General features: G+C 43.0%; 2 protein-coding genes across 3 annotated transcripts in view; one reads left to right on the forward strand and one right to left on the reverse strand.

The window, feature by feature from the left end:
* Positions 1-10,619, reverse strand: part of LOC136760208 (uncharacterized) — a 43,676-nt gene extending 33,057 nt beyond the window's left edge. The window contains exons 1-3 of one of the 2 annotated variants that reach the window (XM_066715510.1): positions 10,035-10,619; positions 7,847-7,986; positions 6,267-6,442 (exon numbers count right to left, since the gene is read on the reverse strand). In XM_066715510.1, the coding sequence (XP_066571607.1) occupies positions 6,267-6,442; positions 7,847-7,986; positions 10,035-10,501 (783 nt within the window). In that variant the 5' untranslated portion in view covers positions 10,502-10,619. The other variant, XM_066715511.1, reaches the window with a different exon arrangement.
* Positions 10,620-12,775: 2,156 nt separating this feature from the next.
* On the forward strand, positions 12,776-18,444 carry LOC136760212 (protachykinin). Its single transcript, XM_066715514.1, has 6 exons — positions 12,776-13,085; positions 13,192-13,363; positions 14,731-14,833; positions 15,634-15,657; positions 17,698-17,751; positions 18,105-18,444. Exons 1-6 carry the CDS (start codon positions 13,060-13,062, stop codon positions 18,149-18,151), a joined length of 426 nt encoding a protein of 141 aa, XP_066571611.1. The 5' UTR covers positions 12,776-13,059; the 3' UTR covers positions 18,152-18,444.
* Positions 18,445-19,568: the final 1,124 nt, after the last annotated feature.

The raw sequence follows: 19,568 nt of genomic DNA on the forward strand, positions 1-19,568 counted from the left end.
GGTACTGTATATGATTGATTTGTTCCAACTCGAGTTGTACTTCTAATATCTGTGACTAGAACAGAAATCAGATCTCTCCCTCTCTGGCCTCCGTGGCACCCGTCCATATGTCACCGTGATCAGAGCGCAGACAGGGATTCTGTAACAGGTATGACAAGGATACCGCACATATTTGGGCTTGTAGGAGATGAGTGTGAAAGATCTCGATTGTCCCTTTAAAGTGACCTTTTCCACACGGACTAACTGAAGAAACCAAGTAGACCCTACCTAGTCACTTTCCAGTTTTATAGCATACGTATTATTCACATCAGTAGTGGAGTCGGAGTCAATTCCAATTCAACTGTGGAAACGGATGTGGAAAATATCAGCGTTACAGCATTAGAATCGATTCAGGGGGGTGAATGGGAATTGAACCAAAGTCATTATGTTCAGCTCTGAACAGTTATCTCTGTATGTGTGCGTGTGTGTAGGTTTGTATGCTCAACAACACTTGGGATTCGCTCATACACAATTTCAGCCCCCATCTCCATGGCAAACTTTGATCTGCACCGATGATTACCTCAGCTTCCAAGTCATTAGTTGTCCACCCCATACCTCTGCTCCTCTACATATCTGACAGTTTGAAGGTCAAATAAATGAGGGAATGCCGAGCGAGATACAAACATAACAACCGTTACATATGTGGGTTATAGTTGCATCGTTCTTGTTTATAAACATTCGCGTTTTCCTTCAAGTGTAAAGTCGTGAGCCCCTCCTTGTTGATGACAGTTTACCGTTTATCCCCGAGGGCCTGTATAGTTAATAGGGTTTCGATAGTGTTAAGGACCGCCAACAGAAACAGGTAAACATTATTCACTTCATTCAAAGAGATCTGTGCAAATGAATGGACATACTTGTATCTGAAAACCTGGACCGGTCACCTGCATAAACGATTGTCATTGAAACGTATTCCTTATGTCTGCTGCAGTCTGTGATATCAACACCACAGTTTGGCAAAGGATTTGACGTAGACGGGAGGCATGATGCATTTATCTAAACTGACTAACAATTCAAAAATACAATGGCATTATAAATTTACAGGAACGATCATCCATACATAAGCTGCACAATGTAAACATACACCAGAATGCAGAACTGCTCAATGCACCCATCAACTCCAGCACTACAAATTCCCCCACAAAAAAAAGTGTTCGTCCAACTGAAGTTATTACCGAAAACACTATTTCAATTATGCATTGATAAAACACTTCATCGTGTAATTGGTACACTTACACTTACATTTAACAACTTGCAAATTTAAAATAATTCCTACCACTTGTGAGGAATGAATTAAACTATTAATTGGATGAACAAACACACACACACACACGCATGGTGATAAAAATAACAAAGTAAATAAACTCATTGTTCCTCCACAGGATTGCAAAGATTAGTCATTTTCAGAACATTATCTAACTACAACACTTTAATTGGCAAGACATTGATAAGTTTGTATTTGTGGGAACAGCTGGTAAACTCATAGCAACTGATGGTTAATCATTTGACAAACCCTGATTTATACCCTAAAGTCCCATTACTTTAGGAAGTTACTAAAACTAAAACAAAGAAACAAAGTTGCCAATAAGAAATCCATGCACAACAGTTATAAATCCTGATCAAATATGACAAAGAGACTCTCCCTGGCAGAGCTTTCACCAGATTCTGTTTTATTAAAATGTTTTTTTTTTTCACACTAATATATAAATATAGATTTATTTTCTTTCATATAAAGTACATCAATATTTTATAGCAAACCTTATTTGAAAGTATTTGCATTTACAGATGGGACGTTTATATTTTCTGTATTATTAACCCCCAATAAGTTGCCGTAAGACCTTCCAGGTAAGCGCTGTGAATATAACTACAAAACGGCCAAAGCAGCTGATGCACATTTTGGTGTGTGCGACTCCTAGTGTGTTTCCCAATCTTGGTCCTGGGAACCCAATGTCCTGCGGGTTTGTTATCCTGCACCCTTAATCAATTAACTGAAACCTAAATTGAACTAATAATTTGCTTTACTTGATTTTGAAAATGAATTTCGGCGCCTTATATACTTTTATATTCAACCTGACATTATTATTAGGCCAATTATTAGTTAAATTAAGGAACAGACTTGAGATAACAAAACCAGGAGTGGGACCCACTGTCCTGTCGCATGATTGCAGGAATTGTACAGCTGGCCTTTTAATGCCTGAGACTTTCTGTCGTGTCTGAGGTTTGTGTTCGGCCAATGTGCGTGTTCACGGAGGGCTTCAGCACAATGATGTCCCAGTCAGACGCTGTGCAGAGCCGGCGCTGCTCAGATGAGGTCCTGCCAGGTCATTTATGCTATTCATAAACCAAGAAGGAAAAAAACACTAAAAGATAAAGGCACCTCCTAACGTTTCACTATATCCTCTAATTTCCCTCTTTGAGTCAATTCTATTTCTCCCTGTTCAGTGCACACACATTTACCCACAAATAAAACTTTGATTGGCATATTTATATGACCCGCTGGTAGACTTTCTCAATAAAAGGAACAATGCCAAGAATATTCTGACATCCCCGTGATTAAACAGCCACTTAATCTCATCATTGCCTCAAACGTCGAACGGTTACATTAAAGGGTGTTTTCTCTCCCCGCTGTTTCAAATGAATCCATTGGAAACAACCACAAAAGCCTGCGGAACTAATGAAGAACACTTATCAGTCAGCGCACATGGTCCTGCCTTTAGACACATTGTGCCAGACACTGTGTGAAGCGGTACCCTGCACAGAACCGGGCATAGAATAAACGCATACGGATATAAAGTCCAGGCTGAGAGTCTGAACGCACAAAATAATGTACAGACTAGCTGGGGGGGAGCGCAGAATTGTCGCTTATTATTCCCCGTACCGCCTGGATTACCGAGGCTTTTGTGCGCCTCGATGGAGAAGGGATTGCTCTTCAGCGCCCTATAGACCCCACCAATTAGGACCTCTCCGAACTACACAAGTCCTGCTCAAACAAGACAAACTGCAGCGAGGGAAGGGCCAATAAGTAATCTTCAGGTGCTTGCATTTGCCAGATATTAAAAACTTGCAGATCCAATTCTGACAAAAGTGCAACCCATACACACACAGCTTTCCTTAACCCCCCCACCCCACAAAACAAAAACCCAATCAATTAAACAGCCGACTGATCAAACATGACAAAAACTCAATCTTGAATTCAGCCCAAGTCGGTGGTCTGCCATGTCAGAGATCGGATTGCGTGTCTGTTGTAAAGAAACAGAATGCCCTGGTTGTCACTATTGACGGCTTACTGGTGCTGCTGGAAGCGTCAGGGCTGCCTACTTGGTATTGATCCACTCGTTCTGCCCGCTGTCCTTTGACACCTGGAATTGGGAGTATTCCCTTTCTGTCACGGAGTGCTGAGAGACTTATCTTTTCAAAATACACACACAGACTGCTGTCATAAATGTGTTGCTAAAATTAACCAGCCAATACCACTCAAGCCTTAATCAGCACGTACATATCTTTTTCTAGAAATCAAAGTCATATCAACAATTACACACACACCCATCAACAACACAAGGATGAGTAGGATTGTCTCAATCTTTTTGTAGCCGAAGACTTTTCACCTAATGTACATGTAATAATCACACATAAACACACACATGAAGACCTGCTTATCCTACACAAGAAAATATTTGATCATCAACTGGTCCTGGAATTTTATGAGGAATTTACAGAATGAAGTAGTTTACAGTCTGTAAACAGATGCATCAATGCCGGATCAATACCGGAGCAGCTAGAAACAAGAGTCTGAAACCACTGTAGAAATCTTATTGAACTCCACTGTAGTAATCAGACAACTAAATAACCATTGCTTTCTCACATGGAAAGATTTTGTGTCTTCCAATACTGATTGAATTCTCTGCAGGGAACACTAAATGCTTTTCTTGTACTTAGTAAACATTCAAATTTACAAATTCGGAAGCCACTAATTGTGCAGAAACAGGGTCAGATTTACAGGGCGAGTTTCAGATTGCAATCTGGACACGTTTGCCCCTTGTTAAGTCTACCTGCGGCCGGGGTGGCCTTTGTAATGGATGTGAATACTAGTTCCCTGATTAGCGTCTGTACCTGAGTGAGGATTCTCATCTGGGGACTCCACGGCCTGACAGATGATTACCACGGCCTCCCAGAGGAGAGTATTGTTGGCAGGAGAAATGTGTGAGCTGCCAAACAATGCCTTTGTGATGCTGAAGCCCGTTTGGAGAAAAAATAAACAAACGCATAAATAACCAACTCTTCCTGACACACAATGCACGAGGGACAGTGGTGTCGTGGTGTTGGCACAAACCGGTGTGTTGTCAAGGCGTACATTAAGTAGTGATGAATTCACTCCATGTGTCCCCTCTATGTGTGCAAATCCCTGAGCTCCGATGGGGGAGCTGGTATTGGAGAAAACTTTGAGAAGACACTTGCGATGCATGTTTTCCAATTCGGGCTGTTTATCCACATCTCTGTATTATTAGCATTATACTAATTGCTTCGAATTCCCTCGCTTCATTTTGAATTAATTTTCATACACATTCATCTGCCAACCAGTGATGGGATTGTAATACATTGCAGAAGAAAATTGTTCAGTGTTTTTACCTTAGGGAGGCTCTCTGGCTTTTGATACATGTTTTGGCAGTTGCTATTAGTCTAGGACTTTAGTGAATAATATCTATCCATCTTCATCTACATATATGAAGATAAGTCTTCATACCATATCTTCAAATCATGAAAGGCATCGACCACATCAAACCAGAGGAGCTTTTCCAGATCAGCAGGGACACACGCACCCGGGGACACAAATGGAAATTGGGCTTCAAGGCATTCAAGACAGAAAACAGGAGACACTTCTTCACACAGAGAGGCGTCACAATCTGAACAAACTCCCCAGCGATGTGGCTGAAGGGACAATTTGGGAACATTTATAAATAGACTGGATAGGATCCTAGGATCACTTAGTTATTAATGGACACCAAATGAGCACAATGGGGTGAATGGCCTCCTCTCGATTGGACACTTTCTTATATGGTGGCCAAGTGATGGATGGCCGATATTATAGGGAACTACAAATCTCAAAAAGGCAGCTGCTAGAAAACTATCTTTAACAGAAAGCATCTGAGGGCTTTGTTTCCAACAGGGCAGCGTATTGACAGGTATAAGGCTGTGGCAGTAGAAGAGTTGTGTCTGTATGTCTGGAGACAGAAAGTTACACAAGGAGCTGGTGAGGGTGTTTTCATGCATCACCCCTGTGTTGTCTGACTTGACTTCTGGTCTTTTATTTATTGTTTAGAAAAGGAACTGATTCTGTGCAACAAACTTTGGACAACGAGCCAATTATATTCAATAAAAAGACATACTAACATCTCTATAAATGGCTGTGAATGTTGAGTTCATTGCTACGTAAAAAGCCAACTTCCATAGAATTATATAATACCTACAAGACGGTGAGGAAAGCAAAACAGGTGAGCTTAATACACCCCAAGTTTCAGAACTATTCAACTCGTACTCAGTCATTACTTCCATGCACAATAATTAAACACATTTACTGAACGCCATCCTTTCTGCGCTACGTTGCGCTGTGATCCAGGGGGTGACATTAAACGTATAATTACCACTAACAGAAAACCTATTTCACACACCTGCCCCTGTTGTCTGCCGCTGCTCAGCTAATCTTACAGCTTGACTAGTCCTGACTGCGAGTCTTTCATCGGCTGCGGGCGGCTCTTTCATCTTCAAATTAAACGGGAAGAGCAGATTCAGTTATGAAGCTGATTAATTCACTGAAATATGGCTACATGCCCTGCTGGTCCCATACCTTAGCAGATGGGGCGATGAAAAATTAATATCTAAATTAATTGTCTCGTCTTCCTCCCAACCATAATGATCCCCCAGTACTGCGCAGTCCCTCGCTTTCAGATAACTTTTTACACACACACACACACACACACACACACACACACACACTCACACGTTTAATTAAGAAAAGGCCCTTTCTTCGTTTGTTTGTTTGTTGAAGAGTGGGATCTACCTCTCGCTGCTTTCCACTTCTACTGTGTTAGAACAAAACCAAAACAGCAAAAAGAAAGCAGCTCTCATTCTGGGAGGAAGTCTTCATCGCATTTCCTCCAGCTGGGCCCCGGTGCGGCAGACGGAATTCCCCTCCCAGTAATGGGGAACAGAGACACGGAAAGTTTCAAACAAACCTTGGCGAAGAAGGAGCAGTTCCCTTCAGAAACCCACGCCACGGCCCCCGCCACTGCTGGGGCGACAGAGCAGCCGTCAGCGCCGTCCACGAGGGGGTGGGAGACCGGGGTCCAGCGGCCCATCAGCCAGTCGTACTTTGCGTCCAGTCTTTTGGCAACAATAGGGGTGCCCCATTCTGTGCCAGAGAAAGAAAGAGAGAGAGAGAGAGAGAGAGAATACATGAACAAACAGAAAACCTACTTGAACACGAACTTTGAAATAAATCTGTATCGATCTTAATTCGCTTTAAACACGGATGATCGGCACTTTGGACAGACTGCACCCGTCTCTCCTGCTGTCTGGACATTGCTACCCAGGTCAGGAGCCCAAACCCTGAATGTGGATGGACTAATTGCAGACACTTCTCCACCGGCGACAGAACGCAGATTGGGGGCGCCTCGGCCACGGACCACTGACAGTCTGGGATTGTTGGAGGGGTCATACAATTATCTCTCAGGGTCCTTATTAACAGGAGCTGCACGGTTGGGTGCGTTTCAGACGCCGGACGGACGCCACAGACATCAGGATTTCAAGGCCATGATTGCGCGAGATCTCTTAATGCATGCATAAGAGAGACAGGCACATTCACACATTGAGCCCGAGCCCGACATTAAACGACTGCGGGGTGGAAATGATTGGGTTCGTTAAGATGGTGTCAGACCCAGCACTCAGCATTTCGCACCGAATAAGATATGGTGGTATTGAGCTTCAAATACGCCCAACAGAGTGTATATACGCTGATATTTCATATTAAAAAAAAGTAGATTCAGACTGACTGTGCGATTGTTCCGCATCTTGTGTAGATCCAAGCGATCTAAGCACACCGGACAAAATGTAAAAGAATGAGACATTATATAGATTTAAAAAAAAACATTTGATTGTATTTTTTGTGCACCCAGTGTGGTTGTATACATGAGGGTGGGGGGGTGGGTGGGTATGTGTGTGTGTGGGGGGTATTTGTAACGTGTTAATCATAGCATTTACATACAATGCTCATTTGCAGTAATAGTCAGGACAGAGCCACTGTGTAGAAAACACTTGAGAGAAAATACAGCTGCCTGGCAGAGACATGGCCCAGGCACCCACAACAAACACTCATTCTGATGTAAATGAAATGGGGCCTCTATTCACGGGTGATAACTAACCTTTTTAATTTCCGGCATTATTTAAAAAAAATACTTAACATTTCCATTTAAAAAAAAGGCTGACTCACCATTTCAAAAGTTCAGGAAGAAACATTGCATATTAACAGAGCTGTAGCAATCCTGCGAACCACAACATCCAAACACAAAGGACAACCAACCTACAACTAACTCAGAAAGACAAAGAAGGCACAGGATTTAAAACCCGGCCATTTGTGTGTTTGTTTTAGCATTGTTAAAGCCCAGTTTTGTCCAAACTTTTGATCAGTTTATTAAAAAACGCAATGAATAGATCAACGGAACCCATTGGGATATCAAATTGAGATCCGAAGCTTCCAGCAACCGGACACCTCCCGATATTTGAGGCTCTTCGAAAAAGGATTTTGAAGCTGGCATACCTTTCGAAGTGAAAACCACTTGACTGAGTCCACAGTTCACACCATCACACGTCCAGGAATAGAGCACGCTGGGAATCCAGTTGCCCAGACCGAACACAGGAACAGATGAAAAGTGCATCCGACCCAGAACATCCTTTCCCCTGCATTCGGACAACACAGCATGGGACTGTGTTAAAAAGTGTAATTCACAGTTGCCCTGCATTTCACAACAAAGACCGATTTACATCAGTTCACATGAACCAGTCGGGGGGAAAAGGACAAGTCTATTGAGAATCTGTGCGTTTCTATTTATTACTTTTCAGTTTAGTCAGAATCTGAAGGTGATGTTGTGCCGAAAACAGCGCAGGTCCTTCTTTCACACATGCTGATCACAGAGGGCATTTTCTGTAACCTAAAATGTTTTAATTAAGACTGGATGCCCCCCTAGCACCTTAAAATAACATCACTGCAGTTATTTAAAGCTGGTATGTAAATCAGGTGAATTCTAGTGGACGGATAAGTACTGGTTAAAAGCATAGTTTATCTGGCATCCTGATGTCAAGTTCAAAGGTTACCCATCAGCAATTACATGCAATATGTTGTACTTTCATTTAAAATAGCATCTACCCAGAACAAATAGCCTACGCATCATACATTTTGAATTCAAACAAATTGGGAGACATTAATGTACATTATTATATTAGATTTTTCTTATTTCTTCCAAGAAGCTGTATGAGGCAACAACATGGGCTCATTTGAATTAAGTCTCAGACGCCTCACTTGTAAGGGGTCATCAGATGCCCACATACACCGATCAGCCATAACATTATGACCGCCTGCCTAATATTGTGTAGGTCCCCCTTTTGCCGCCAAAACAGCCCTGACCCGTCGAGGCATGTACTCCACTAGACCTCTGAAGATGTGCTGTGGTATCTGGCACCAAGACGTTAGCAGCAGATCCTTTAAGTCCTGTAAGTTGTGAGGTGGGGCCTCCATGGATCGGACTTGTTTGTCCAGCACATCCCACAGATGCTCCATTGGATTGGCCAAGTCAGGCCATTCATCAGACCAGGCCACCTTCTTCCATTGCTCCGTGGTCCAGTTCTGATGTTCACATACCCATTGTAGGCGCTTTCAGCAGTGGACAGGGGTCAGCATGGGCACCCTGACTGGTCTGCAGCTACGCAGCCCCATACGCAACAAACTGTGATGCCCTGTGTGTTCCGACACCTTTCTATCAGAACAGCATTCACTTTTTCAGCAATTTGAGCTACAGTAGCTCGTCTGTTGGATCGGACCACACGGGCCAGCCTTCGCTCCCCACGTGCATCAGTGAGCCTTGGCCGCCCATGACCCTGTCGCCGGTTCACCGCTTTTCCTTCCTTGGACCACTTTTGATAGGTACTGACCACTGCAGACCGGGAACACCCCACAAGAGCTGCAGTTTTGGAGATGCTCTGACCCAGTCGTCTACCATCACAATTTGGTCCTTGTCAAAGTCGCTCAGATCCTCACGCTGCCCATTTTTCCTGCTTCTAACACATCAACTTTGAGGACAAAATGTTCACTTGCTGCCTAATATATCCCACCCACTGACAGGTGCCATGATAACGAGATTATCAGTGTTATTCACTTCACCCGTCAGTGGTCATAATGTTATGGCTGATCGGTGTATATTTCGGATGCTTTATCGAAGCACTCATGTGGCAATGTTTCAGGCTGTACTGTACCCTAGCAGACACAGCTGCACATTGTACACTGAATTACAGGTTTCAAATTAAATGGAGGGTCGTGACAGGAATCGTTGCTCTCAAAAGTGTTGAACTTAGAAGCACAGAAATATTATAGAGCTATAATTATAACAAGTGTGGGCGAGGGGGAAAAAAAAAAGATAAATACGGTGGACAAAGGAAAAGAAAGTAGTGCAGGCTTTGAAAAACTTTTCCAAACTCCAAACACGAGCACATCAATATCCCTTTGTTTATGTAAAACTACTGTTATGTACAGATCACACACTCAATGTGATGGACAACAAAATGTTCGTATTTACCAACAGTGCCCGGTGAGTGTGCAACAAAGAGGCAGCGGGGTGCGAGAGCCGTGCAGGTGCGAAGGCTCTTCCATGGCCAGGGACGAGGTGCGTCAGTGCGCACAGTAGACACAGCCCGGAGGAGCGGCCCCTGGCGTCTGTATTTCCCGCAGGTGTTACCTGAGCTTGGCGGCGTGCTGGATCTGCGCCCTCATCCACTGCACGTCCGAGCAGCCGCTGTCATCCAGGGACGCGAAGACCACATGCGAGTCCTCGGGCAGCTGCTGCACCAGGGCGGCCAGGGAGGACCGGTCCGTCCACAGGCACTCCAGGAAGGCGGACTTGTTGGTAAAGGCGTGGAGCACCACCGAGATGCGCTCTCCTGCCGGGGGGGGGTAGGTGAAGTCCCCGTCCAGGGTCTGGATGCGGAAGGCCGGCGCCGCGGTGCCGGGCTGGTACTGAGCGCCGTGCGGTGCCCGGGCGCTGCCACTGTGTCGGGCGGCGTTCAGCTGCTCGTTACATTTTCGCGGCTGGCGGGCGGCGGCTCTGTTGGCGGCCGTCATTATGTTGCCATCTGGAGCCGCGCCGGGGGTGGCAGCCCAGACCAGCAGGCAGAGAGCAACCAGTGTGAAGTGCAGCCGAGCCATGAGAAATACAGAGAAGTCAGTGTCACCCGCACAGCCAAGTGTGCGAAACCCGAGCGGGCGAGCTGGCGCCGGGGCTTTCAAACCGGGAAGCGAAACCGCCCGCCCGGTTCCGCCATGAGCGCAGCGGGCCGTGTCTGCTACGGTGGCCCGAGCGTCCAATTGAATCAAGGTCAAGATCAAACATGCAATTGGTCATTTCACCCGACAAACCCACTGGTGCTTTAATATTACAAACTTATATCATTGACTTGTGTTTTAAATTATTTACTGCGTCGTGTAGGAGGTCTCGGTCCGATGAAAACACGTTTCAATACAGAAACGGAAGAGCAACGTGTGGCGATGTAGGATGACTTATTATGATTCTGTGTAATTAATGAAGATGGTGGTACAAAGCAATAAAAAGTGGGGGGAAAATGACATGAACGCAGGTGGCTTAAAGAATATTGTTTTCTTAGCATATCCATAAGTGGAGGTCAAGATATGTCTCCCTTGATCATCATCATTGACTGATTCTAGGTACCTTTTGATCAGCAACTCATTAATACCTGGAATAAACAGATGATTGAGATCTTATCCTAATAATGTCTTCATTAATTGATTAAGTCCTGAGGTCAAACTAAAACCACCATCACCCATTAGATGTTGTTTCTCTGTCATTTGTATTGAAAATAAAATAAAATAATGTTCAGAATGAATGGTTGTGGATGCTTGAGTATTATATTTATTTCGTATAAACACAGTCTATCAATCAATCTATAACGTAACTATGTATACATGGCATGTAGCTCTTAGTATTGTTTGCTGCATATTCCAGAATTCCGGAAGTTTTATGATATTTCTAGGCTGCCATATTTGTACTAAAGTTTTGTCCTTAACTTCTGAGCAACCAAGGGGATATGTTTGTTAAGCATTCTGCACTTTGTATTGAGGCCAGAGATCCTGACTGTTTTATTGACCTATTACAGGGCTGGTCAACCCATGGACTGGAGAGCCATAGTGTTTTTGTTTTACTTCCAAGTCTGCGGCTGTCCAGGAACAGGGCCGGCCACCACATTCTGCATCCTCAGATAAATTTCCGGCCATTAGCAGCAATTAGCTGCATTGGGAGAGGTTGATTGATGATGTGTCTCCAGTGGTGGGGAGTCTGTTGCATACTCTCCCTGCAAACTAACTAACTCACACAAACTCTGAAAACCCCAATATCTGACTACTGTTTCCATCAGCTGTCCGCTCCCTCACTGCACAGAGTTCACAAAGAAAGTACTCCGCAATGCACAGAAAGATCCAAATAAATTCATTATAACTCACAACCAACAGGCAGCAAGATTCCAGTCATTAGACGGCAGGGACAGGCTTATACAAACAACTGTCTTTAGCTTCCTGATCAATAGATTGACCAGAGATCGAATTGGGATTTTCATGCTAGAGCCAAAGGTCACCAATTATCAAAGCATCAGCTATGCCAATATTTTGTTAAACTGTCTTGGGAGTTCTCTAGCAAACATAAGCTTTATTGTTCACATTCCTGGACTGGATATGTCTGCAAAATGTACTCCGTTTATTATATAATTAATTAGGGAGACAATGTCGACAAATCAATTTAAACATCACTTGCATTTTTAACAGGATTAGAGACATGAAATGGAATGATTACATCTACAGTTTGTGATATTTATTAATTTAACTCCATCTTCCCACAATTAAGTAAACATTGATTTATTTATTTATTGTGACTGGTAGCTTAGGTTCGGTTTGGATACACTGATACATCACTGACTCATATATACAAAAAGCTAAGACGTTACAGACGTTAATTCTGATAACAATTTAAACCTCTTACTGTGATGTGTTTAAACGCAAATTAAATGTTCAGTATTTACTGTAAATAACCCATTTTTTTACATGAATACCGAAATGCTTGTAATGCGCAAAATCTTCTTTCACTAGAAACCATGTTTAGTGTTCAGTCCAGTGTCTCAATCCAGTATAAACACCAGCCTGTATTTGCATTCATATTAAATTAATAAAATGCTTTGCAACAGGTGTTATTTGGGTACTTTTGCAAATAAATAAGAAAATAACACGGTTCGCAGTTTAACTGAGAAAGTTGCAATTTCTCAGTAAGAAATGAAATGTGCAAAACAATGGTCCTACTGCAACCTGTGCATTTTATTAATAACAGAACTGCATTCAATCCGTCAGTCATATCTTCTACGTACCAGTCGTGCATGTGTGCGTCACCGAGCTGTTTTTAAGGCGACTTGGACATCCCTCTTCCCAAAGGACATCAGCCCCCTGCAATCAAATACCTCGGGGACCCTGAAGGCGATTGAATCAAATATCGATCGTATGTAAAGTATACAAGCGGAAATTAGTCATAGGCTCTTCGAAATCACCTGCCAAAAAAGTAACTAATTGTTTTTAAGGACATTAAGAGACCCGACACCTCCCCATCTCCGGCTATAAAGCGCGCTGCGAGACTCCGCTGTCCAAAAGCCATCCGAGCGCAGTGCTGGCAGAGCTGGAGCGGCGCGCTGGGAGCTGTGCTGAACCCTTGGATGGACAGGATACTGGGCTCGCAGGTGTAACTCTGACTGGGACCAAGCCAAGCCACGGGGACAAGAACCCAACCCTTGTGCATAGTTAGAACCGGTGCCGTTTCATTGCCTCTGATCCTCTCTCTCACACAGCGCACCCCCAGTCTCTCTCCTGGAGAAGAAGCCCGAGGAGCTGCACCCAGCCTCCACAATGAAACTCTTACTATCGGTGGTGGTCGTTTTTCTTGTTGTAGCAGAAGTCCTCTGTGAAGAAATGGGTCCCAGTGAAGATCTCAATTATTGGACTGACAGCAATCAAATACAGGTAAACAGTCATCTTTTGCTTTGTAACTCAATCCAATTTACAGATTGCGATGGATGATGATGATGATGATGATGATTAAACCAATTAACCATTTGCATGTTCTTCTTCATATTATTATTATTATTATTATTATTATTATTATTATTATTATGATTATTATGATTATTAGTAATAATCATAATAATAATAACTATATATGTAAATTATGATTAATTGGTTTAATTGCAATGTTTTCATCCAAGGTGCTTGTTATTTTATGTTTCTCACTTAATATTAACCGTTATACACGACATTCCCAATCAGATATTGTTCTCTGAGCAACTCTGCTCGACTCATTGGATGCCGTTGAGATTTTATTTTAAGGCTGTAAACTTCCTTACGCGGTGCCAACATAGGGTTAGGTGTTTTGGGTTGTTTAAATGAGAATGCATTTTCTTTAATTAAATTTAGCTTCTAATTTGTTTTACTGAATGTATTTATTATCTTTTGAAAGTACATTTCATGTTGAAATAAATATTTACAGCTTGTTTTGTCGCCTGCATTACCACGGGACCAGAATGAAATTCGTAATTGCGCATCTATCCTTCAATGGACACTGTGGGCAAAAGCACGGTGCTGTATCAACAATGCGAGATCTTATTCAGTCATCTGATTTTTTTTATAAAGTAACACACAATGATTACCACATCACTTTAGCTTTTTAGGTTTGCAAGGTTTAATCGAATATGTTTTTTGATCGTTTAAAACATGAAAGTTCCCTAAAATTGATATATTAGTCGAATTAGATTTTATTTTTTATATGTTCTAGTATAATGATATCTTCATAAGAATGCATAATTTCCTTTACATCCCAGTAACTGATTACAAGCCCAAAGTAGCCTTTACTAGGCGGGGAGATGTATAAATCAATAGCCCACTAATGCATGCCGCCCGGTGTCCACTAAAGCTGATTGCTTTTGCCCCAGACTCTTTCTCCTCGACGGAGCTGCGCGTTTTGCATTTGACATTGCGGGCTGGAGGACAGCCAGGGATTTTTATACATCCATAAATTGAGACCTCAGTGCGCTTAGCGACTGCGCTGTTTCTCTCCGCCACTCCAGAAGGCTGGCAAAGTTTTCTTTATTGGTAGGAAAAGGATAATTCAATTGCAACTCATCTCCAAAACTCGTAATTTCATTGTGGTTCTTAATCTGATATAAATCAATGCCATTACAGCGTCATGGTAAACCAGGTTTTGTATTTAGATAGGAAGATATCGTTGGATAGCTGAGCTAATTTTCACCTTAATCGGGAAAATCGACTGGTCATCTTCTACAATCACAGTATCTTGTGCAGGTTGAATTAATTGTGGTCATTTTCTCGTCCAGGATGAATGGGTCCCACCTGATTCCTTTAAGGAAATCCTAAGAAGAATCACAAGGAAACCCAGACCTCATCAGTTCATTGGTTTGATGGGCAAGCGGTCTCCTTGTAAGTTGAACTTTTTATCATAAGGGCATCATTCCAGAAAGGATTCATCATCCCTCTCTCCCACCCCACCTCTCTCTCTCTCTCTCTCCGCTCTATGCTTATTCTACCCCTCACTCATACAAATTAGTTCAAAGGAATCCACTATATCTGTATTTCTCATTTTAGTATAGGCTAACTGTATATAGAAGTTCAGAAAACATATCCAGAGCTGGAAATATCCGATTTAATGATTGAACCATATGCACTTAGATCACACAATTCCGAAAGATTTGTTAAATGTATATGAACCGCATACCAATTGCAGAGACTCGTGTATGGATGGCAATAGCTGGATATATTCAATATACCGTCGTTTTACTGGCTTTGGGGTCTTTGTGTCAGTATTACCAGCTGACGTCGCAAAACATGCACTGAAATGCAAATTAAAAATATGCAGATGTTTTTTGCAGCTGAAGTGACCATGGAATAAATTAAAGCCACTGGTTGCTGAAATGCTAATTGTACCACAACCGTAGCGATTGTAATGCAAACGATTTTTACTCTACTTCCAATAGCCTCCACCTGGCAGTATTCTGTCCCTGTGATTTAGAAAGTGTGTGGGAGCTTTCTTATTGTTTATTTTTAAATTATTGATTGTTGAATTACTGTTTAAAAAAACAAAGAGAAAAGAAGAAGTTGCTATGAAATGCTGCTGCTAGATGTGATGAGACCATGTTAATTGGAATGCAACATGTTAATTAATATACAGCATGTGAATTAGTATGCAAAACTCACTTTGGGTTCTTCTTTTTTTATTTCAGCAATCCCACAGATTACCCGTAAAAGTAAGTCAGAAGAAACGCTTCGTTTTTAATTTGCTATTTGCTGTCATCATCCTGACATCGCCTATTCACTACCCATATCCTTTATTTAGACTAATCGTACACTAGGATTAGGACAGATGATAAAACTACACAAATAGAAGGTCCACTCACAGCAAACTCCATTAACATGAAAATGCATTCTGTCATTGTTCAGTGTATTATAGTGTATACGTCTGAAATGGCAACCCGTGCCCTGGCCACCATGGGATTAGTTTAATGAAAATGAGCCGAGAGGAGGGAAGAGGCTTGGGTTCGAATGTATCAAGTGTCCACTGTGAAATGCCCGGTGTTCAGGGACTAATGAGGTGACGGCCAGGATCAGAGGGACATGCCCTGCTCTTGTGCCCCCACAGCCAGGAGTATTAGTCATTCCCACTGATCCACAGAGACGGGGGTGAATGGGACCTCACCCAGGACTGGGGCACAGCAGGGATTTGCTCTAATTGCCAAGCCACAGCCACGGCTGGCTTCACGACACTTAGCCAACATGGGTGACCCTGAACCGTTCGCAGTTCGCAGATTGTCTCCAGCCCCGTGGAACCCATGCAGCTCTGCGACCAACAGTGTGTGGGGCTCAGGCGTCCAGAAGATGTGTGGGCTGCTGCAGTCATTTCGTAAGAGTTTAACAGTAACCAGGACACCGATGACCAGAGGTGTAAAGCTGCAATGGCTGCGTGTCTGTTTAGGAGAGGAAAAAAGTCTCGGATGGATTAGTGGAATGAACCTGCAGTCCACTCTTAGGCATTTATTTGAATCCAGGCTTTGAGGGCTGGGCTCCAGATTCAGACCTGTAATACAAGTGATTTGGTTTCTAATCCTAATGGATGCCCTTCTTCAAGGTAACTGAGGGCGAGACCAAATCAAAACGCTGTCTTCTCTGTCAGAGTCCAGACCTGTACCCTGTCCCAGAACCCAATCGGGTACAGGTTTTTCCATTTATGTTTTGTGGGGAGGTCAGTGTTTTGATCAGTCTAGCACAAAGACCAGAAGAGGTGGAATGAACCCCATTGCCCCCTCGAGGAGTGGAATTGCTCACAACTGCTGAGGTCCATTACTGTGAGCCTGGCACAGTCACAGAGGGGCCGATTCTTCAGTGGTTAAAGCACTCTGAACCCCTCAGTGTGTCTTGTCTTGTGCTCAGTATCTATTAGATGATCTACTCTCCTGGGGTAAGCAATTCATTAGTGCTTCATAATTGGTTAATGGGTTGTTTTACAGATATCAGTCATGGAAAAAAAAGCTTTTCCAGATATCAGTTGTTTATAGTTTTTTCCATCTTGGTATAATTGGTATAAACTGTTGCTGGCATAGATATATACTACCCATTAACTTCTGAAAATGTTTTTTCCTTCTACATATTTTCAAGCTGTTGGAAAACAATTTAATTATATGATTGACTGCACACAGAGTCACGAAGAGTTAAATATTCATCTTATGTCGAGAGTCTCCTAGACTTAGAGGTATTGTGTCTAAGAAATACTACATAAATTACATCAGTCAATTCAATAGCCTGTAGATTTTGAGGCAGAGTAGACTCAAGGACAGCCACTCTCCATTTGCTTTTGTGAGCAGCCTGCACATTATGCTTTTTGTTGACATGAAATTCCCCAGAGGGCTTCTCTTTAAACGTACAAAGCCCTAGATTTAATTAACGCATTTGTGCAAAAGCTCTGTTGGCGTGGTATAATCCTGCCCAGTAGGCGTTTGAAAATACTCAATATGCCATCAGTCACGTCGCAGCAATTCAGAATATTGACCGGAGAAATCCCACTCCCACTCCCGCTGGGCACGACGGGCTTAAAGTGAAACAATGTGACAAGGAGAAGGAATCCTTTCGATACACAAACCGCTTCGAAACCAGCATGTCCGTTTGCTCTGAGGACGGCGAAAGAAAAGGAAGCAGACAGCACAAGTTGTGTGTGTGTGTTTTAGTTTTTCATGCATATTCAGAAGATTTTTTGCTTGTACTAATAGTAATCATCATCTGGGACTCTTTTTCAGGGCATAAAATGAATTCCTTTGTTGGTCTGATGGGCAAGAGGAGCGAAGAGCCAGGTGAGTCTCTCGGTGTAGTGGCGGTGCAGAGGTTACCCACAACAAACCCTGTGGAGATCTCTCTCAGCGTGGTCTAATTAAATGAACACCATGTATTAAACACAAAGACACTTTCAACTGAAGGGTGTGAAAACATTCCACTATAACTGAACCCATGACAGACAACACTGTTCATCCAGAGCATCTTTTAGTTAATGTTTGCCATGTAGAATCAGCCAACGATGTTCTCTCCTCCAGAGTTTAGTGGTTCAATCAAAGTCTCGTCACGACGGCAGTAAACGTGAGCTCCGGATTCCTCAAAATGATTACAGAACATGCAAATCCTAAACTCATCTTTTATTTCTCTCCGACAGATTCATACGAATGGAGCACAATACAGAATTACGAGCAGAGGCGTTAGCAGAGCATCAGACGTGAATCAGAGAGTCTCTGATACTCAAAGACATTCCTGTCGATGGCGGGAGATGTGTCTGAAACATACAGTCAGTTTTCTTTTTTGTTTGTTTTTTTTAAATTATAAATAACTGTCGATTAAACTGTAACATTTGACGAAGCTGTTATTTTCACATCGTGGTTATGCTAATTGTACCAGCTTTTCCAGGGATGGGGGAGGATTAGGTCAACTCTGTATTTATAAAACGGAAATCTTTCTCACTGTCTGTCACAGAATAAATCATATCTACTGTACTGAAATGAGATTTTCTTTTTGGTTACTGATGATCAGGAAAGTCGGTCACACTTTAAAATGGTGCGATTCCTCTCATGGAGTTGTATGTAGAGACTCACCCACGAGGAATGGCATTTTACATTTTAAAATGTCACCGGAAAGTCTTACAGCCTGGGAGTGACGCACAGCGACACTGTGTAACATAGTGCCTCAGAGTTTCCGTTCCATACGTTGTACTGTAGTAAATATGCATTCAAATATATTTGTATTGTCACAGCATGGCTTATTCTTTGTGACTGTATATTGTTATAATTTTTAAACCAAGGTATCTAGGACAAGTCATTAAAATATTTCTAAGTTATTACCAGAGCTTTCATTCTTACCCAGTGTTTAACAAAATCTCGACCATCCTTTTGGCCCATCGCCGGACGTGGACGTAATTGAGCGCCAGGAAGAGAGGTTACAGTGAAGAGCACAGAGCACAGTAAAGTGTAGCCGGGTTACTGTGAAGCGAGGAGAGGGGCCGAAGGCGAAGGGCAGCAAAGGCGTGGTGAACACACGAGAGAAGAACGGAAGAAGAGAAATCAGCATGCAGATGAGCGATGGGTAGAAATGAGTCCAGGTGCCCTGACTTTGGTTTCAGAGGAAAGGTGTGGTCGATGAACGCGGTGTTACCCTATTACCACAGACCTGTAGTGCCACTCAGACTGACTCAGCTGGTGTGTGTGTGTGTGTGTGAATATATCTCTATCCTTTTCATTATTAGTCAACACATATATATGTCAGAGCTCTGGTCAGGCCGTGGCCTAGCGGTCCTACACCGTCGTCAGCCAGTAACTGCCTGGGGGCGTCCAATAAATTAAATGAATGCAAACAAAACTGAGTAATTATCCTATACAAATAATTCATCCTAGGCCTTGACACATCCCTCCTCTCGAGGCCCTCGCTTCAATGTAATTAGAACTACACAACAGAAACTACCTGCTCACACTACACCCCCGCAGCCTGAATAAATGACACCATAACGGACACCGATGTCCTCACCTGTACTGAAACCTGGTTCAGACCAGACGATACGAGTCCAGTAGAAGCCCCTGATGGCGTCTCTCACTACCCGTATAGCGGGCTGTGGGGGGGGTCTGGCCACCAT

The sequence above is a fragment of the Amia ocellicauda genome, chromosome 10 (genome assembly GCF_036373705.1).
Source record: "Amia ocellicauda isolate fAmiCal2 chromosome 10, fAmiCal2.hap1, whole genome shotgun sequence".
Classification (NCBI taxonomy): domain Eukaryota; kingdom Metazoa; phylum Chordata; class Actinopteri; order Amiiformes; family Amiidae; genus Amia; species Amia ocellicauda.